Here is a 22182-nt window from a genome sequence, read left to right as displayed (position 1 = left end):
TGATTCTATGATTTTTTAACTGCAGCCTGTAGGTATGAAGTCTGCTGTTATTTCAGTGAGCTGATGGTAACTTCATTGCTGTGCTGTTTCCTTTATGCATGGTTATTTTACCTGTACTGCCTCATCTGTAGCATCAATGTGTTTACTTTAAAGGGTTGCTATTATACTTCGTTTCTGTCTGTATTTCTTTTTGTTTGCAGCTGAAGAAGTTCATAAGAACTCCAGAGATCCCTTCAAAGCACGTGAGAAACTGGGTCCCCAAGGTTCTGGAGCAGCGACGGCGAGGCTTGGAGTTGTACTTGCAGGTGAGTCTTCTCAGCACTGTGAAAGTTAAAAGCAGCATCCATTTTCAGAGCGGCAGTATCCAACGCATTTGAGCATACAGCAGGTATGAAGTGGGGTGTTTTTTTTACTGATAGTCAATTTTAGAGATGGGAAATGATCTGGATACTTACCAGCAGTGGTGATTTCTGTTCACTTAGCAACACTAGAAACTAGAAATCCAGACTGTTCTGCATTTTTTTCCTGATTCTGACTTCGGTGAACCTACTAGTACCTCATTTTTCTGTGCCTAAAATGGGGAAAATAAAGTTATTCTTTCCAAAGTTGTTCTGACTGTAACAATCAAAAGTGTTGCAGAAGAGGTCCAAGGAGGCTTTATTTAACTCACCCCCATTTAGACAGACTAGGGAAGAATCAGTTCATCAGATTCATATCCCTCTCCTGTACATGCCTGTGTCTGAATTGTTCATGTAGTTGAAATATGCACCTGTTATCCTGTATTCATCTCAGTCGGTTTGAAAATTTGCATTTGAAGTCCCAGACTTTACCTATTTGGAATCTGGTTTTGCTACAGACTGTAGCAAAGGAGTCTTCAGGAGGTGTGGGTAAAGGACTAAAAGGAGTCTTCAGGAATGACTTGGACATATAGACATCTAAATATACTAGTGATAGATCTCAGCATTTTTTAATAAACAGAATTTCTACTGTCACCATGATTGCTTTAAAAAAGCTCTGTGCTGTCATGTCATTGCTGTTTCTCTGGTGACAGTGCCAGATTAAGGTGTTCCTCTAGACACGTTCCCAGTTCACTACACCTTCAGCTGTATTGATGCAGGTGCTCAGGAGATACAGGAGATCACAGAAATGATCTGAGTCAAATGATTATTGTTTTGGGAGGAGTGAGAGTATTCTATTTTTACTCAGGTCAGAGTAGTAAAAATTTCAGAGATCTGATTTATGTCATCATCCACAGTTGCAGTGGCACCATGGGAAGAGTGGTAAACTGCAGCATAATGGACAGTGAGCTGTATTCATAGAAAATAGATGGTAACCTGCACCACTCAGGAACCTCCCTGATTCACAGGAAGGTTTGTAAAAGAAAACCGCCTAAGGAGGAGAATAGAATTATAGTGTGACACAAGACAGTATTACTTCTAACATTAAACTTTTGAAAGGAAGTATGGAAATGAGGAGAAAAACATAGCTGAGATTTTTTTCTGAGATATAGGGAGCATTTCGGGCAGCATAGTTAATTCTTATTTTATATTTTTAAACATTTAGTATTGTTAAATTGAAAAATATAATCCTTTTTTCATTCTTGCTGTATGATATTTATAGCATCTTTGGCATCTAAAAATTACGTTTATTGTATAGGTTAAAAAATACTGCTGTTGGAGATACTTTGTTTTTGAAAAGGAATAAAGCCTTTTGGCTTTTGATGCTGTCAGCAGAGCTTGCTCCATCTTCAGTATGTTTTTCCCTTACAGTCATTTGCTGTTATTTTGTATTTTTTTCTGATTTTCATACACTAGCTTTTGGAGAATATCACTACTAAGGCACATACACTGATTTCTTATGTTGATTTTGTTAAATAGATACAGGGCTAAATTGATTACCACTGTTCAGTTGCTGATAAACTTTGACAGAACATCTCCCCCTACTGGAAGAGTTAGTCAGCTCTTGTTCTTGTATATTCTTGTACATTTAATGAACTTTTCCCATCTTCTATCACCATTTACCATTGTAGGAACGTGTAATGGTTTAGGTTGGAAGGGACTGCTGGATGTCATCTGATTAAAACGTAACAAGCCTCTAAGTTATATCCATACTAATGTGCATACTAAATTAAAACAAGAACAAAAATAATTAATATTCTTGTCAAAGTAATTAATTTCTGTTCTGCTAACAGAAAGCAGGACTACTCATCAGTGAAATTTTAACTTTTAAAATAATGAGAGCTTGATTTTAGACAATTAAAAGTTCATATTAAGGCACTTCAGTTATCAGAAGGTTTTTAACAGTGACAAGCATTTTCCAAGACAAAGTTAAATGCAGATAAAAACGATGATGTGAAATAAGAATAGCAGAATTGGTCTGTGTCAAGTAGTAAAGAAAGCAAGAAATTCCCGTGTCTGAGCCAGAAGGTGCTGCAGTTGCCAGTACCTTGTTACTTCTTTGTGACCCTTTCATGATGAAACCTTAAATCCTTTCAGCAAAGGTTGGTTGTTTCTTGGAGTGGATGGACAGGAGCTCAGAAACATGTCATTTTATCTTTCTCAAGAAGAGCAAAATTATGGATAAACCTAATATTATTAAATTGTGAGATACAAATAGTCATTTTCTTAAATTTATCAATATCCAGTCAGCTAATATTCATCAGATGACTCAACTTTTTGAAAGGTTAAGTGGGAATTTTTTTCTTGTTGTAATAGACCAATTTTCGTGGAATTGTGGAAGAATGATTTATCTATATTATTTTTAAGTGACTTTCATATTTTACAAGTTTGGCCAGAATTTACAACTTTCATTTGTAATACTGTGGAACAATTGACTAGTAAGCACTGGTATGTGTAGTAATTCAACTGCACGTATGATAATTATACAGAGCCCTTGTGAATACTGAGAACAATCAACTGACTGACAAGAAGAAAGAAGGATTATGTTTAATTTATTAATGAGGAAACAGATGCAAAGATAAGTGAATGGGAGAGTGTGGCCCCAAACATTCAAGCAAATTAGTATGAAGCAATAAGCTATTTTCCCTCTTCTGATCCATGGGAACTGTCTCTGTGCATGATCTTAACCTACAGCACACAAGACTTGAGCTGGTTTAGTCTTTGCTAAATAAGAAAATGCCTGTTACTGACAGTGGAAGCTCTAATTACCCTTGTGGTGGCTATCAACTAAGAGTTACCGTGATTCAGTTAGTGTTTAATATAAATTCTGACTTAATCGTTACTTATTTGTACATCTTGTAGCTTGTAATAAAGCAGAGATGATAATACCTGTGGTTTTGATTAAAAATTTGTAAAATCAATCCTTGGTTTACACTATTGCTGACAAAAATCTCTCCGTAGTATTAGATTGCGCCAGGATTTGAATTTAGCTATGATTTGCTTATGGTTACGAAATATCTTGACTTGATGTGTTTCCTGAACACAGTTTGGTGTTGAGAAGAGGTAAAAGATACAGATTTGACGTAGCTGATTGTGCAGGGAGACTCTAATTTGAGAAGGGCTGTCAACTGGAACTCCACTGAAAGTCTGTTACTCCTGATAGTATGTTTGTGAGCCTGGATAAATATGTTTGCTTGAAAATACCAGAAGGTAAAGATAAGTGTGGAAGACAATAGGGCAGACGGTTAATCAGCATTGTAGCTTCTGGGTGGTGGGTCGTTGTTTGTTTTTTTTAATCCACTGTATAATCTTGGACTGACCATTTATCACAGAGCAATACAGAAATATAGTCTGCTTTGGAAGTGTATTTAAAGGAGATATAGATCACTTGAAATGCTCCCTTTTGCACAATTATTGTTGTGTATGAGTTCTGTAAGTCATCTCGTGGATGGACCAACTGAACAGGTAGTTGGGGTTTTATTTTGGACATTGAAGACATTGTTGGGATTCCTAAGGGCAGCACTGAGGGACCTTATCTAATTGGTTATCGAAGCAGCTGCAGCTGTGTTGTCAATCTGATCAGTATTTGTTACAAATAGATTCTCTATGATGTACTCTTGGAGGAGCAGTTTTTATGGAGCTTATTTCCAGTGAATTAGTAATGGGGAAGAATTTGATCTAGCCACCTGCTCTCTACTGATTTGGAGTTAGGTCATATCCTTGTCCCAGTAAGCAGACACTGGATGTTATTGCCATCCAGTCTCTCTGCCCCAGGGACTTGCCCTTTGACAGATCTGCCTTTTAAAGTTCAATGGAATAGATATTTTCTAACCCCCTTGAGCAGAAGAAATCTTATCATCTGCTGATATCATCAGTCCAACAAGATAACAGGCATCGTTAACAGAATTCACTGTGAAGTGGCACCCGCATCTCAGCATGAGACTGTAGCTGCTGCTAGTCTTTACTGAATTACTTGGTTATGGAGAGAGATTTTGGAGGAGGCCCATATTTTTAATGAGCTTCAGAATACTAACTCGTTTCTTGTGGTCTGAGTGACCTGGAGAAATTCTTCCTGTGACTGGCAAGACTAATATAAAACAGGGGGCTGTAAACCTTCTGAACTTCTCTGTATGTATGTAGAGTCTATATGTACATGTGTCTCTAACCAGTGTTAATATGTAGAGCTAATATTTCTCTTTGGGCTGAGGTCAAGGAAACATACTTGCCTTTTATTTACTCTTGAACTTCTTACAAAGAGAACAGTCCTGATTCCTGGAGATAAGATTGGTTAAAGTGCTGCTTGGCTGTGAGACTTGAAGACTTGATGAACTTCAACATTCCAGCAGTTTCAGGAATCCAAATCTTCAAAATGAATTATGGAGTTTATGAAACTGGACTAGAGATTTGTTTTCCATTTAAGGAAATAATCTGGAGATCAGAGAAGCACTTTGACCTCTATTTCAGTATTCTTCAAAATGCAATTATCTTTAAAAATATTTTAACTATCAATCCTTCCTGAAAAAGCTAAATAAGACCTTCTCCATTATGGTTTTGCTCTTAAGAAAGTAGAATCCAATCCTGCATGCTTTAGCATGTTTCCAGCAGGGTGGAGGTAGGAAAACAGTGGATGGAGTGATGAACAATATGTAGTTGTTTTATGAGTAAGTCCATCATAAATATAAAGAAAAAAATCACCCATTATTATAGTGCAATTTTTTAACTCTTTTGGGGAACAGCTCAACAGCAACTGCAAAAAAATGAAGACAAGTGAGCTATTTCTTCAGTTAGTAACTGCCAAAGGAGAACTATCTTACAGAAAATTTGGCCCAAGGTGTCGTTTCTTCATGGACCATGGTGACTTTCTTTAATTACTTCAGTAATTGTTGATACTAAATTCCTTGTGGCAAAGTTTAAATAATTAAATAAATAGCCTTTTCTGACTGGGCAATGGGTATGAACAAATTAATAAATCTGGGTGGAAGGATTAAGTAACCTTCCCTAGCCCCAGAAAAAAACCTTCTCATTTTGGTCATCAAACCAAATTGTATTCTAAAACTTCTGAACTATCTTCTTGTAAGTTTACCTAGTTGTGTGCTGTTTCTTCATAAAAGTTTTAGATTCAATTTAAAAAAATAAAATAGTGAAAAGATCTTTCTGTTGATTTGGAAAGTTTTTACAGAGTATTTCAGAGCTAATAGTGTGTTTCATATTCCAACTGAGGATAATAATCTTCTGCTTTCTTTGAGTGTCAGTCATTGCCACTTTTTGCTATCATTCTGGGGAGTGAGATGATTCTCAGGGTTTTCTATCAAATTGTGAAGAAAAAGTTTCCCGTCACCTAGTGGGAGGTTTCATTAGTTCTTCACTGCTTAACTGATTCAATTTCTGTTGGCCTCTTGCTATTCTAACAAGGAGGAATGCAAAACCAGTCATTTATAACCTTGTCTGTTCTCGAGAAGACTAGAGAGGTCTCTGCTCCAAGAAGAGCCATCTAGACTCCTGATGCTAGTCTGCAAGTACTCCACATTGTGCATTGGCTAGAGCTTTGCCTTTCAATAGTCTAATACTTATGCTCTGTAACTGTAGCTGAAATACTGCTTCAGAGCTGTCTTGGCTGCAGTAGGATAAGAATGTGGGGAAAACAAATCCTTGGTGCTGCAAGGGATTTTTCACTGTTTCCTTTTTGTGAAGTGGAGGAAAAAATGTCCCACAATAGTACATAAAAGCCAGCCTGCGCTCTGCTAGGCAGAACAAAAGCTAGGATTCACTTTAAAGACAGGGAGATCACAGAATCACAGAATGTTAGGGCTTGGAAGGGACCACAAAAGATCATCTAGTCCAGTCCCCCATTGGTTTGTGGGTTGGTTGATATAGTTGAACTGACATAGTTCTCTGGGATCAGAATTAATTTGTAAGTGCTTTCTAAATGGAACAGTTCTTGACATAATGTTAACCATATTAAAGAAGGAAAAATATCAAATATCTGTAGAGGCAGAAGTTTTTCAACCAGTGCTATTGGAGCTGTTTAGAAATACTGAGATTGCCGTGTGTGATATGTGCACTTTTGTGAGATGTTTGTTTGCTTTTGCCCAATAAAAATAAATGGAGTTGGTTGATATTTAATTCTGGAAACATAATGGCAAAATGATCTTAGAACTATTTAATGATCGTTCAGCTATTCAAATTTTATTTCTGTGCAGTTCATATTCATCACATTTATCCACTCTGTCAATGTTAATATTCATTACAATTGTTCTTCCTTTATATTGTCAGAAATGCGTTCTGTATAAAGCATTTAGTTATTCCTGGTATACCTGTGTGGTTTTGCCACAGTGTGTTGTGAATGCAAAATTTTAAACTGGTTCAAGGGAAAACTGGAAAGGTTCATGGAAGAGCAGTTTATATTAAGCATAGAAGGCCCTCAAGCTGGAAATAACATTTGAGGCTGCTAGAGTACTGATGGAAAATGCCTTGTATGTTAGCCTTGCTCATTTATATTCTACCTTGGTATCTGTTTATAGCCATTTTTGGAGATAGGATGCAGTGTTAAATGGAGCTTTGGTCTGAACCATTATGACCTTTCTTCTATGCTCCTTATAGTAATTAAACACATACTTGTGTTTCGGCTTGTTATTAGATTTGATTAAACATTAATATGTTCTCATGAACTGAGCCCTGTATGTATCACAAACACTATTCTTAAAAGAAAAAAGATTGAATCGTATGGTTAAGAAGACATGGTTGAATCATACTGACATAAGGAACAGGTATGCACGTTGAGTGCCACTGTGCAAAGCCTCTTGTAAAGGCTAATGCCTTTTAAGACCAAATGCTTTACACATGGGAGGTAATTGGGTGTATATGTAAAAGCTGAACTTGGAGGAAGACATTTTAAACTATAAAACTATTGTGCAAAATGTCCTGTTTTTGTTGTTCTCCACCTTGTTCTGTGCATGCCTGACCTGTGGGTTTTTTCCCCACTAGGCTTCTGTTTAACTGTTCCCCATATCTGAGAGCAGGAGCTGGATAGAATTCACTTTTACTTCCTTGTGTCATTCATTAACCACCACAAAGATTTCTGCAGAGGCAATCCTTCCCTTTATCCTACGTACACATTGGCTGTTGGGATCTATTTCTAACTAATTTAAGACCAAATTGGCTTATTTGCAGAAAAAAAAAAAAATTCCCATCAAGTTGGATGCTTATCTTCCTGATTGCTTTTTCTGGAAACCAGTTTTGTTTTAAATGCAGGTGAATACATTGGGAAGAATGAGTCTAGCATTAGAAAGTTGCAAGTAAAAGTTGGATTCAGTGAAATAAGATTTAACTGATGTTTTGCTGGAAAGTCTGTTGAATCATCCACATCTATTAATCAAAATGAAAATTCTCTCCATTATCCAAAATTATTCAGTATCTTCCTTCTCTAACTCCAATTAGTCTGCAGTAATTAGGGTTGAACTGTACCTGTAAGGAGCTCTAAAAGCAATGGTATGATAAGTATAAAAAGACAAAATGTTCTTTGTCCTCATTAAAGATTGTGAGCAGAGTGTTAAATAATATTAATGGCTGGGATTGTCAGTACTTAACAGTACTTTCCTAGTACAAGTGATTTTATTGATCGATACAGTCTCAATGTAACAGGGCAGATTATTCTACTGATTTTATCGAAACCTTAACTAAGTTTGTTAGTGTACCACATATCTTTAAATAGATCTAGATGATGATGTAGATTAAGAAAAGCAGACCACCATCCATCTTTTTTTGATCGGTTAATAACTTAAATCCATCATTGCTGTGACCAGCTCTTTTAAGATTCTGTTGTGCATATGTGGTTCTTGGGTGGTACAGATATATAGCTGATTTTAGATGGCTGTGGATTTTAAAGAAGTGTGCTTGACATATGCAGGATTGTGTATTTGTTAAGAGGAGGGGGAACGCAAGAGAATATGAGAAAGCATAATAATTCTGTAGATAATTTAAAGGAGAGACATAAAGAGTGTCTGTTTGCAGAGGTGTTTCCTGCAGAAATATTCCGAGCATTTTTCAAGCACACTTAGGAAAATTAACAGGTTTATATTTTAAAGGTTATGTTTTTTGCTTTTTAAGTGATGCTGTGTTGTGGTTTGTTATTCATATTTTTCCTTCAATTATCTTCAATAATGTGTTTGGTTTTGCTGTCTAGCATTGTGCTACATGAACTTCTCTCTCATTTCACTCTTACATGTTAGAGCTCATAAAAATAAATTTTATTCTGTGAAAAGCAGAATTTACATTATGACAGATTTAGAAACCATGTCTGAGTGCTTGTTCTCTTTTCATTATGCTGTATGTCATAACGCTGTTGTATCTTATACTTTCACCAAAGTTAAGATGAACATTAAACTGTACTAATTGTGTGTTTATATATGGTGAGAAATGGTCTCTGTCATGACCTGCATATACTGAGAATAACTGTAAGATATTTTAAGAGGAGTGAGAAAGAAATTAAGTTATTTGCCTAAGGTGTCACAGCCTGTTAAAGCAGAACTAGGGATGTTAAAACTCAAGTGCTAGCACACTGCTATAGTCACTGTAATCTGCTGATGGCCATTGTTCTAATAGCCATGATTCCTTCTAGAGCAATGCAAAGTGCGAGATACTTATTTCATTTAACAATGATGAAAGAAAAAATGGTCGCCTTCCTTATCCTAAAGGCAGCTCCTTATTTGACATGCAGGCGTTAAACTCTCTTTTTCCTTAATAAATATTTATTTTGCTTGAGCTTCTTTGGGGGAAAAAAGTCAAAACCATTTTTATCCATTATAGTAAAGGAAAGAAGGAGAGAACTGTAATTCTTGCTAAGATTCTTTATTATCACCACCTGAAGTATGGTAGAAAGACTCCGTTTCCCCCATCTTTTTGATCAATCTACAGCATTTTAAACACATTTTCATTTCCTACTCTGCTTTGCATAAGCTATTTCTTATTTTTTGGTGTGCAAATGACTATTGCTTTTTTAAACTGTACTTTCAAGGCAAGTTAAATCTTAAGGTCTTTTTCTTCAAAATTGATCTGTAAAATTAATGAATTGCCAATGAAGGAGAAAACATTTTCTAGTTAGAGTGTTTTATTATTGCATGTGTTGTGCAACACGGCATGTTGTGTTATGGTTGTTTAGTAGTGGACAGCACTAAATTAGCATGTAGTTTAGTCCTAGGTCTGCCAAATCATTGCCTTTATATAATCTGATAGTATTCTTTTGCCTACACTCTTTGTGTGACCAAAGACCAATCATTAATATTCTTTACACATTTATAAACCGCACATGAGAGCTGGGGAAGAAAGGTCATGAAGTAGTGAATACTTCTGTCTTTATAGCAGGATTTGAATTTGCATATAAGACACAGGCCATGTTTGGAGGTAAGAGGAAGAAAACTAAATACTGACTATATGCTGAATAACCTAACACCATCCATGTGATTTGGGTGAAGAACTGATTCTGGGGTGGAAAAAGTAGTATAGGATCCCATAAGCAACACTGAATAAATCCTTACACATACGGACAGTGAATTAAAGTTTGGTTGATGAACTTAACCTGACAATTCTTTACTTTGAAGTGTGCCATAATAACTTTAATGTTTTTATCTACTGTGCTTGTATAATTCAGCATAGACCATTCTGAAGGGACAAAAAAACCCCCACAAAAACAAACTTGTGGAACTAATCATGGGGTTTTACTGCAAAGATACTGAATTAAATAAGCAGTAATTCTTGAGCTTCTGCTTTAGACGTGTTGGAAGGAAAGAGCACAGGAACAGAAAAATTCTTTGCAAGAAGGGCTGCTTAAACAAGAAGTAAGAGCTAGTCCATCAGTAGCTAAGAGAGGTGAGCAGAGGAGGAGATGACTGTTTTCCTTAGATAGGTTGTGGGAAGGTGGTCAGTGAGCCTTGTCCTTTAGTCCTTGAGTAAATTGGACTCTTCCTGCATTAGATGTAATTCCCTTGTGTGTGTTGCCTTTTCTTGGCTTTTATGCAATCGTGCATGTCTCCTTTCTGAAGGATGTATTGAAGGATTTCAGAGTGAACTAAAGGGAGAAGGTCCTGTGCTTATAGGTAGCCTAGGAGAATAACAAATGCTTGTTATCTTCTGCTAACATTGTCTGTCTCCACACACATCAGCATTGTTTGACTTTATTTTTCTTTCACCTGCCTATTGTCTCTGTAATCCAAATATAATATGGAATTGGTTAAGTGTAAAAAACCCCATTTTACTGAAGCTGGTTGTAGAATGTCTTTACTGAGAGAGACTTGAATTTAAGTGCATGAAGATTTACAAACAAATATGCATTACTGAATGATGCCTAAATTTATAATTCCAATATGGATTTTTCCTGTTGACTTTAAGAACACGGACATTAAAATAAGAAACTTTCATAGAGTTTCTTGTGACAAATACTATGAATTATATATAAGAAAATCTTCAAGAAGTATTGATATAAAAATTTAGCTTTGTGGTGCAGTTTCTTTTTAAATTCTCATAACTATCGTCTTTGTCTAATATCCTTCCTCTTCTGTAGGTGAAAAAAGTTTGCAGAAACAAAGTGTGAAGTAGAAGTAGAACCTTTAATTTCATTAGGCACATTGTAACTGGTGAAGATTAAAGTATATATCTCTTGCTAATTCTTTTCAATTACTCAGTTCATGTAAATTCCCAAACCTTGTTAATTATGCTGAAGTCAAGTGGTAATTTTTAACAGTATTTCCACAGCAAGGGAATTTTCCTGGTCTAACCTTGCCCTCCTGTAGAAACTCTCAGCAGATTAGGCATTCTGACTCTACTCCATTCATTTTCAGCACAAGCCTAATTGCTGCCGACTGCCTGCCACAGGTGCCTTGGTTATCGTACATTTAAGGGATGCAGGTTCTTCTGAGAACAAATAAGGAAAGATTAATTGTTTGTTTTGTTTCATCCCAAGAGAAATGTGGGAGCTTAATCAAGAAAAATAATTTCTTCTGTTGATTTGCCTTATTTGTGGAAAGGGATAATTGTGTAGAGGCAGGCATAGAACTATGCATTTTAAAGAAATTTTGCCGTTAACCTACTTGGGAAGCAAAGATACAGCAAAATGAATGTAACACAGCATTGGAATTGATGAGGATGGTTCACATTTCTCATAGTAAGTAATTTGGCTGCTGGGCTTTTATTTGAACCAATATGGTATTGTCATTTGTTTTGTCTGCTTCTTTGGAAATCTAATCAAGGAGACAATAGTAGGGGGAAAAACACTTTTCCAAATTGTCCTTAATTGCTAGAGCACAAAGTGAGCTAAACACTCTGGTATTTCCAATTAAAGAACTTGTTTCCAGCAAGCACCATTAAATCTATCTTTCCCAATCTGATAAATAAGCTATCAAAGAGTGGAACAGATTAATTGAGAGCAATTAGTTCAAAGCTCAGTATAACAGTCAGAGTAAACCAACTTTATCAATGGATGCAAATTTTACGTAAAGCAATAAGAAGCACTGATGTAACAAAACAGAGTTGAGAGTAACCATTAAGCACAAAGGAAAAAATTATCTGTGATACAGAAATTGGTCTTGTTTGTTTCTCCTCGTAACAAAAGCACTAAAAGCCATTTCTTTTCAAGACCTCTGTTACAGGAATGTCAAATTGTATTTGACACCTTTGCTACGAGCATTTCTCCTTAAACATGCTGCCGGAAATAGCAGACATGGGAAAATCACAGATCCTACAATTCAGAGCTGATTGCAAGATTGACTCCAGTTGCATCTAAAGCTCAAGAAAGCCCTGCTTATACTAAAAGATTTTTGTTTGTTACTGTCTGGCAGGCATAGTAATCTCGAGGAGTGGTTTGCTTATGTTAATAACCAGTAACCCTTGTGTTTCAGAGACTTAAGCCTAGCACATTGGATTTTGATTCCTCTTTAATACAGATGGGTGTCCCTAATGATATGTATCTAGACATTTTTGATGGGTGTTCCTTTCTTTCAGCTGTCTGTGCATGCCAAATGGTACTGACCCACATGGTGTAAGCATCATCTGGAAGCACTCAAGATCAGGCTAGAGGGGTCTCTGAGCAGCCTGATCTAGTTGAAGATGTCACTGTTTACTGCAGGGGGGTTGGACTGCATGGTCTTCAAAGGTCCTTTCCAACCCAAACCATTCTGTGATTTTATGATCATTCTGCACATGGGTCCTCTGGATATATCCCTTAATGACAAACCATAGCAAAACCACCTGGATGCTCCCCTTAAGTGCCAGCCTTTCACCTTTTGAGAATGAGTGCATCAGCAAGAGGAGAAAACCTCTCTGTCACCTTAGATATTGAAATAAATTTATAGGCTTTGAGTATAAGTTTATACTTATTAGTATGTTCAAAGAAAGTATTGCGTGTTGGTTCAGTTGTTGATATTTGTTATGTATATAAAGCTTTGGAGTAGTGTGCTCCATCAAGAAGAAGGCAGGAGAGAATACACATAGTCTGTTACACACTAAACAGATTAATTTCAAAGTCAGTTTTTACAGAACTGCCTTGGCTAGGTAAGTTGTATGTTGCTGTGCATGTTGGCATCACTCACGTAAATTGACAGCATAAATATACCAGCTGCCACAACTTTTATAACAGTTGTCTTAGAACAGCAGTTTGTGTGATGCATCCCTGGCCTTTACAGCAGCAATGTGGCTGGAGTCTGCTTTTGTTGAATTACAGTTTTAAAATGGTTGGATAAAAATCTTATTTCTTATGCTGTTGCAACCTACTGGGTATGTCTATTCTAGGAAAATGAAAAGGTCAGTGATAACTTTCCCAATAAAACCTTCTAAGAAAATGTCATTCCAGTTATGTGTATCTGACTGGGGGAGTTCATCCTCCATTTTTCAAGCATCTTATTTTTTATTTTCAGAATAACATAATCAGTAGGGAAATACAGTATTCATAACTGTGACAGTATGGTGTCATATCAGCTCACAAACTGATGATAACAGACAAGCTTCAACAGAGGCAGCACTTTGAACACAGGCCATTTACAGTATTTTTCTTTATGTCCTTTCTGGCAAGTCACCAGGAGATCATAGTTGTATTCTGAGTAACTGTGGTTTTCTGAGCAGCTTCCCTGTAATGTTGGCTTCTGGAGAATGTTCAGAATATCTCCAGTAAATCACGAGGGAGTTAGATGAGTGTTTCTCCAGATGCCAGGGCATCCAGGTCTCCAAGTGTGCTTTTCAGCTTGGGATGCAGCTCTCACACCTGGTTCAGTGAGGAAGATTCTTAATGTAGCATTTCAAAAGCACTCATAAAAAAGCAGGATATTATGGAGGAGCAAAGACCATGCACAGTATTTGTAATCAACAGTCTTGCAGCCACCAGCATTTAAGCAGCTGTCTCCACATTATCCCATCAGATGTTTCTTTTTGTATTTGACTCATTCAAGGTCATGCAGTGATTCATGCTAATAGTTTTGAACAGCAGCAGTTATCCAGCTTTAAATGGTGGAATGATGAGGACATGTACAGCAAGAGTAAGTTACCATAGGATATTGAGGTCTTTTTGTAGTGCTGGAAATAAAGGTTAATGGGTTTTGTGATGAATTTGAGTTGTAATTATGCAGGAGGCTGTTGATAACTGTGGTCCATTGCAGATACTCAGGAGCAGTATTATTAATGTAAAAGTACAGACAGCATTTCAGTGAAGAGGTCTAGCAGCCAGGCTAGACCTGAGTGTGGGCAATAAAAAAAAAAAAAAAAAATACAACTTGCTCTGGTTTGATCAATTATTTTTTCCCAATTTTACAAAGTGGTGATCTTCACCAAGGAAGTCAGAAGGAAGTCCACCTGTCAGACCATTGATTGATGCTGAGATACAGGACGAATGGAGAAGCTGGGCTTGTTAATGTGTGGATAGAGACATCTAAATTATTTTCCCTGTAGTGTATTTATCAGTTATAACCACCATGTTACCGTTTTTATATCTATAGGAGATTTTTTCAACTTCATGTATCACTACCATCTTACCACCTTTTCTGGTCTAGTAGAACGCGTCCCTGCCATGGCAGGGGGGTTGGAACTAGATGATCTTTAAGGTCCTTTCCAACCCAAACCATTCTATGATTGGTTCTGTGATTTTTGTTTCGTTTCTTTTTTCCCCTGAAATTTCATTTTGTCCCCTTGACTGGTTTATTCAATCTACTTATCAGTCATAGTGTTACCTTCTGATGATTATGTGTTGAAAGTCACCTCTGTCCAGTGAACAGAGAATGCAAAGTTTTTTGTAGACTTCAGTTCTACTATAAATCTTTTCTGAACCCTTATACTATATCCACATCTGCTTTTGATTTCAGGGCACCACCTCTCCAAATATACTTGCATTGATGGCATAGTCTCTTTTACTTGCTTATCATGGAGTCTAGAGTATGATCAAGCTCTCCGTAGCACAGTGTTATGGTATTGTTCTGTCCTTTCACTGAGGCACCAAGAAGTGTGACTTAAAATAACAGTTTAACCTTAGCTTCAGATGCCAGGACTTACTTGTAGGGTAAACCAGAGCCTTCAGGGACAGAGTAACCACTGGGAAGGAAGGGTGCAACACAGTCTTTTTGCAAATTCTTCTTGTATAGGAAACCCAAAGACTAAATGCTTCTGCCAAAAACGAATAATAGAAGTAAAGAAGATTGCTGTCTAAAAATACCAGAATATATGATTCATTAATTTGTGATTTCCAGTTTCAGCCTCATTTGTGGACTTTACTGGCTATCCTCATTTTGGCTGGGATAGAGCTAATTTTCTTCTAAGTAGCTAGAATGGTGCTGTGTTTTGATTTCAGTATAGGATTGGGTGTGGAAAGAATGTTGTGATATACTGGTGGTTTTGGTCGTTGCTAAGAAAATCAAAGACTTTCCAGCTTCCCATGTTTTGCTAGTCTGCAGGTGCAGAAGAAACTGCAGGGGCAGGGGGGAATAGTAAGATTAACAGAACCAAATTGGCATTTGGATATGCCAGTGGGATATTCCATATCAATCAGGGTCATTTTCGCTATATAAATGGGGGTTGGCTGGGAAGCTGGGGCTCTCTGTCTCTTCTGGGATTGCAGTTTTGATTTTGGGATTGTCTCTGCTCTTGGATCGCTAGCTGGGAAATGGGCTGGGTATCAGTCAATGGGTGGTGAGCAACTGCACTGTGCATCAGTCATTTCTATAGTCTGTTATTACTGTTATTATTATTATTGTCATTAATATTTTATTTGTTATTAAATTGTTTCTATCTCAACTGATGAGTTTTCTCACTTTCACCTTTCTGATTCTCTCCCTCATTTCCCAGGTGGGGGAGGATAAGTGAGTGGCTGTGTGATGTTCAGCTGCTGGCTGAGTTAAAACCACCACACTGACCAAAATTAAGTAGTTCTGTGGTTGCTGAGTAAGGAACAGCAAGTAATTGCTAAGTATTAAGATAGCATAAAGAATGAGATTTATAGAGAGCAGCTTGGCATTCTTGCAATATTTTAGTGTTATGATAATTTTTAACAGAAATCCAGAGAGCTATGTTACTTTTGTTAGGGGGCTAACTTGCAATCTTGTTTCTCCTTTCCAGAGAAGTCATTCCTCTTTCAATACAAATGTGGAAAATTTTAGCCAAATCAGAACATTATCTGCAGAACTGCTCTGCTGTGATAAATGCAGCCGTCCAAATGATGTTGCTTGTCTGCCATCAGCACAGAAGTAGTAAATAAGCATTCGCTGACCAAGTTAGAATGGTCTCTTTTCACAAGTAATTGTATTATTCCTCACCTTTATCAAGGACTCCCTTGCTAGTGAGTTTTGGGAGGGACAAGTGTCAAGGAACAGAACCATAATGAAGTACCTGTGATTGAGCAAGGATTACATTGCTCTGTTAATTCTGTAAAAACTTGTCAGTTTGCCACCCAAATAAATGCCTAGAGTGCATAAAACATGGAGCAGAGTGACCTCTAGAAGAAAAATCAATGGCAATTCATATTTCATATGTCTATAATTGCTTTGAGAGCATGGCAGCAGTTTGTTTATAGAGCAGCTCGTTCTACCAAGGATTGTTTCCTGACTTTTTCTTCTTTTCAGTGGTGATGCCTATCATGGACTGTGAATCGCAGCCAGATGCTGCAGTAGACAAGTTTTATTGGTGGTGATTTTTTGTTATTGTTTTTGCATTACTGTCTTCAGAATTGCTGCACCATGCTCTTTTTGAACCAGTGCACTAATATATAGTCACAAGTAAATAGTGTTTAAAACTGTTTCCTTGGAAGATTCCTGAAACTGTTTTTTACCTTCTTTTTAGTAGGTAAGGCTTTATCCTCTTTGATGTTATCCATTTGCTTGTGTTTTAACCATCAAACTGAATCCATTGTGTGGCCTTCATTTTTAAGCCATTTGTCAGAGAGGCAAGGAATTCTCACAGTCTGCTAATTTATAGACAGAATTTTGAAAATATCTTCTCTCCCCCCCCCACCCCGCTTTGCTTTGCTTTGTTTTTCATTTTTTTTTAAGAAGCTGTTGTAAGATTTGTATCCCCACTGAGGACTGAGATGTCATAGGGATAGAGAAAATGCCGCTCACTTTATGGATTACTGTTAGGTCAACAAAACTTTGGCAGCATTGATTAACTTGACAGTGAGTACAGCAGTACATTTATCACTTATGGCTGTGCTGTAGAAAATCTAATAAGAGGCAAACAATTCCCTTTAGAGCAGTAACAGGTTCACTGTGGCTAACAGTGCATGCACTGGAAATTTCTGACTTTAAATTATACCCTTGCTACTAGTTGGGTCATTGACTCAAAGCTACTGCACTTTCACTACTATGTTCTGTATTATTAATTTGATCAAAATTGTTTTAGCTTCTGTAAATGTGATCAAACCATATATTGGAGTTCATATAAACTCATGAGCATTTTTGAAGAAGGCAGACAGAAGGAGCTTGAGCCAAGCTTCATTATGTAGAAGGGGCAGCTGCCTATTATAACTACAAATGTTTGGGGTCTGATAAGGTTATAAAAGAAAAAGTTTGAACTGTTGCTTACAAATCTGCCTCTAATTCACAGATTTAAATAAACCCAAACCCCAAACCTATCTTGCATTTAATAAGATTCACTGATTGGTCAGAAGGACTTTTTTCATATGTGCAACTGTGTGCTTTATTAATTACCAGTAATTACCTTAAAAATTCTATACAAGTTGATTTATACATGTGTTCTTCAAGTTGTCTTATTTTGGTAAGAATTATGAAAATTGAATAATGAACAAGAGATTTTCTGTCTGTCCTGCATATAAGTGCTGCTGCTTGCCTGTACGTTAGTGGTTGGTTCTAATCTGATTGTGAAATTACTTTTTATTCAGTATTGCTTGGTTTCACTTTAATAAATCTGTTCTGGAAGTCCATGACCAGTACATTGGGAATTATCTTTGCATTGCAAATAGAGAGAAAATAAGTTTGCTTTGGGGTTTTTTGTTTTGTTTTGTTTTGTTTTTTAAAGTATTGTACTTGGTAGTTCCCTTAAATGGAAAACCTGCGTAAGATATTCTTTGGCAGAAGTGTACCAAGCTTTTTTTTCAGTTCAAATAACCAAAGTAAGTAAAGGTTGCATACATGAATAATTGTGTTTTGAGGTCAGGCAGGAAAGAACAATGAAGAAAATACAGTATTAAGTGCAGATCAGAACATCCAGTGTGCAACTAAATTTGTGTCTATATCATTGTGATATAATCTGCAAAATTGAGGTTGAAATGAGAGAGTAGTTAATTTTTCTTAATATTAGAATAAATCACTCGAGTATACACCCTTTGTGAGCAGCAACTGTTATTTCAAGTACTTTGTGTTATTTTAGGAAACTGTTTAAATTGGAGGTTTTGTTCTGCAATATCTGTGAAAATGATGTCGTTTTCTTTGTTGGGAGAGAAGTATTCTACTTGAATCAATTGTCAGGAGGCTTAATGTAATAAGGCAGTTTGTGGTCTGACTAAAAGAAACACTGTGCAAAAGAAATTCCCATAGCAGTTTGTTTTTAGCAGAAAAACTGAGTTCACCTGAAACATAAATACATTGAAAACCAAGACTTAATAAGGTAGAGCAGCTTTAGAAGGAAACAGTGGGTTGCCGTCCAAAGTATATCTTGTAATGACCATGATTTAACCAAATATCTGTGTTAATTATAGTATAGCTCTGTCAACAACATAACGTCAGATTCTTTGCAAGAAATGATCAGGCAAGCTGACGTAAGTACCCTTTGCATAGTGAGGGGAACAAATACAATTAAAGTAGTGCTTTCTAATTAATTCTCCTTTTTTAATTTGCAGGATAAAAGTTGTGTTTCTCTCTTAATGCATTTTAGAGGTAACAAGACACATTTCCACACTTTTTCCTGGGTTCATACAATAAAAGAGTTACCCTACTGCCTGCCTTACTGAACAGAGACCTGATATTGATTAACTATCACACTGGCATCAGAACTACTCTTAGGATTCAATTTTTTTGTTGTTTTGCATATTTTATTGATCAAAAGTGGTAAATGAGCATCAAGCGTGCAAGAAGACGATGAATTGTTTACTTGCATAAAATAACCTTTCAATAAGGGAAGATGCATTGCTCACACTTTTGGTGCTGTTCTGCTGCCCGAAGCAGATGGCATTCAGCTGCTATTGATTTGCTCCTATAGTTACAGAGCAGCATGTAACAAGGCATGTTCATTTATCTGAAAGAGAAGTGAGGTTTTTTGCCAGGGTGGTGGGAGTGAAAAAGGAAGGAAGGGAGGTTTGGGAGATTGTTTTGGGGTTGGGTGGGTTTGGTTTTTTTTTTCCGAGAAAAACCTTGCAACTTCTGTTAGCAGCTCTATGCAAACAAAGAGCAGGGTTTGTACGAAAGGGAGACAGTGTAGTTCTAGCACTTCTGGTAACATTAACTCCCATTGCAAATTGAATCCATGAGCAAGCAAGTACTTAAGACTATAAAAAGCATCCAGAATTTAGCTTCACAGACTCTACAACACACTTCTCAGTTGCTGTATTTTTTATTTATACATGTTTTTTCCTACTTGTGTAGGAAACTCCTGTTTCCTACCGTCAGCTCCTTAGTAAGACAAAATCACAGTGCAGTACGCTGGGCTTGATTCCGCAAGCAGTTCTTTTTATGGATGAGTAAAGAATTTAATAATTTGCTGTTGAATCTCTCCTGTAATGGTGGGGGCTGGGGGAAGAGGTACAAAGAGAGCTTTCTCAGAGAAAGGGTATTTAATGCAGAATTTTGGCACAAACAAGATCTTTACTTGTTTGACAGATTTTAATGAAATGTAGATAGATGAGGGTTTCAGTAAGTGAAGGATAGGAATGGTTGTTGTAAGACAAAACATGTTAGATAATTTAAATTCTTATTTCTGGAAGAGTAGTATAGTGGGTGGTACTGAACTGAGATGCGGGGTGCAGTCCTTGATCAATCTGTTTTAACATAGAAATAACACATCTGTCAAGATCTACAAGTGTAACAGTATGAGGGTTAACAAACTCAGCCTCTTGATGACAAAACTGGACCCGTTAAATGTTTTGACAGCATGATTTTCACATATTAGCGTCTTCCTGCCCACCTGACTGTTCTGCAGTGACGCTTACTGCTGGAAGTGCTTACTGTTGATTTTTGAACAGTCTTGAACATCTTCCTACTCCAATGTTGTTTGGAAAAATAAAATAATTTACTTGATTATGACTGCTCTGCTATCCTCCATGTCATTTATATAGTCTTATGTTTTAAAGCAAATAACCCATGAATTATGACCCCTGACAAAATACTCTTACAGCATAGTTAGTAGCTAGTTATTTATCAAGAATTTAATTTAAACATGACTATTAGTGTCTGTTAAAAAATGTCCTACTTCATATGTTCAAACTTCTGTTCTCTGACATTGATTCCAACTTGCTTGTGTAATTTATGAAGTGCTTTCCAAGCTTTTCTAATATCCATATGGTTAGATGTCACTACATCTTGACCATTTTTTATGCTGCTTCTGTAGCATAAGCAGGCAAGAAGAGATTGTCTGAATCTTTTACTTTAACCTGTTGGTTTCAATCCAAAGTAGAAATTTCCTATTAATATTTTACAAAGAGAACAACCTTGGTGAGTTTTTCAGAAAACAGATGCTTTTGAATCAATGGTAATGCTGTCAGCACAGCATTTACCACATTGTTCTAAGTTGACTGGGTCTTGCTCTTCTGTGGAGCTAGGGAGATATTTTAAACATGAGACTTATTATAAGCAGAAGTTAATTTAATGGGACCTGGAAAGCTGCATGTTTTTAAACAGGGTTTTCTCTGTTACAGTGTTTCTCTGAGAAAACCAGTTGCTTTCACAAATTAAAGCAAATACATTTATATCATTGTTGTATTCCTATGGTATCTATTTGTCCTGTTGGGACTGACTCTGGCTTTCCTCAGCCCCCCGGTCTCTCTCATTTCTGAGTTTGTTGGTGATCAAAACTTACTTTATGCTTCTTTGCCCTTGTGTAAGCAACTACCTCATTAACTGCAGAATTAGGAGATCAGAGTAAATTGTTAGTATATTAATATTTCAGAAGAAAAACAAACTGTATTTTTACCTTACTTCTGCTGTTAAAGGTAAGTAAATGTCTTGCTAATGTGACATGTATTTTCTTGTTAAGCTGAGTAAAAGTTAATGTAAGCTTCAGAGCTTTTAAATTAAGCTTACTAGTTTCCTTGCATTTACTCTTCCAACATTGCAAAATAGCCTAGAGTCCTTGTTCAACACCACGTTTTGAGTAGGTGGGCTACTACCAGTCGAAACTAAAAAAAAAACCAAACCCAAAACCCCCACCATATAAATCTAAATATATTTTGTCAGCTACCTTACCCCTTCTTTACCTCTGCAAAAATGACACAATGTGTTCATTAACCCCAGGTGCAGTGAATTCCCTGGGCTTTCTACATTCTCTTGTTTGGACTTCAGAGTGAGTACCTGCTGCTTAGTCTAATTAGTTTCAAAGGGAGTGTTATGTCACTTCTCAAGAGTTTAGTCTGACCCACAACCTTTGACAAGAAAATATCAGGGAGACAAAATAAGAATTTATTGTAGGGTTGAATAGCATTTTTGTTACAGTACCTTGTGGAAACAACACCGATGAGGAAATCATCCTCAGATGATTTCTAGATTTTCAATATGACATTTGCATGAAATTGTCATTCTTGTGGAGAACAAGACATCATAGCTAACTTCATTGGTCTTCAACCACCTGACTCTTCCCTTGTTCCCAGCCAAACGAGTTAGAGCTGTGGGATGTTACTCATGAAGAAAAAAAATAAGTGAAAATGCTATTTCAAGGTTATTCTTAAAACATTTCGGTATTTTTCTGGGCTTTTTCAGTTCTTCAGAAGCTGTGTTGTTCGACCAAAATCACATTATCCGACCAAAAAATCCAACATCTAATCCAGCATCTGCGTCTTAACAGAATAGTCTGTGATATTATCCAGAGAGTGGAGGATTTTTTGGGGTCAAGAGAAAGTTGGTCATGCTGCAGAGCTATTCCTGTGTTTCTCTGACTGCTGAGGTAATATTGTGTTGTATTTGGCTCTAAAGAATAGAGCACAGTTTAGTTCTTTAATCACTGCCTTTTCTTCAGGCTTGCTCTTAGCTTTCCTCCTTATAAAGCATAGTAAATATAGTAGATGGAAAATACAGTAGTGTAGGAAAAAAAATAGTAAACATATTCTGTGTAGAAATAGGTGACAATTTCTTTCAATCTCCTCTTTTGAATTAAATATAAT

General features: G+C 36.6%; 1 protein-coding gene across 1 annotated transcript in view; it reads left to right on the top strand.

Moving 5' to 3' along the window:
* Positions 1–200: 200 nt before the first annotated feature.
* Positions 201–22182, top strand: part of SNX24 (sorting nexin 24) — a gene marked incomplete at its 5' end in the record, with an annotated part of 38431 nt that continues 16449 nt past the window's right edge. Inside the window, one exon of the mRNA XM_010162580.1 lies at positions 201–305. Coding sequence (XP_010160882.1) covers positions 201–305 — 105 coding nt within the window. The remainder of the gene's footprint in view (positions 306–22182) is intronic.

Source organism: Antrostomus carolinensis, unplaced genomic scaffold (assembly GCF_000700745.2).
Source record: "Antrostomus carolinensis isolate BGI_N321 unplaced genomic scaffold, ASM70074v2 scaffold6212, whole genome shotgun sequence".
Lineage (NCBI taxonomy): Eukaryota > Metazoa > Chordata > Aves > Caprimulgiformes > Caprimulgidae > Antrostomus > Antrostomus carolinensis.
The sequence above is the reverse complement of the archived record's forward strand: the minus strand, read 5'-3'. Positions and strand labels throughout refer to the sequence as shown.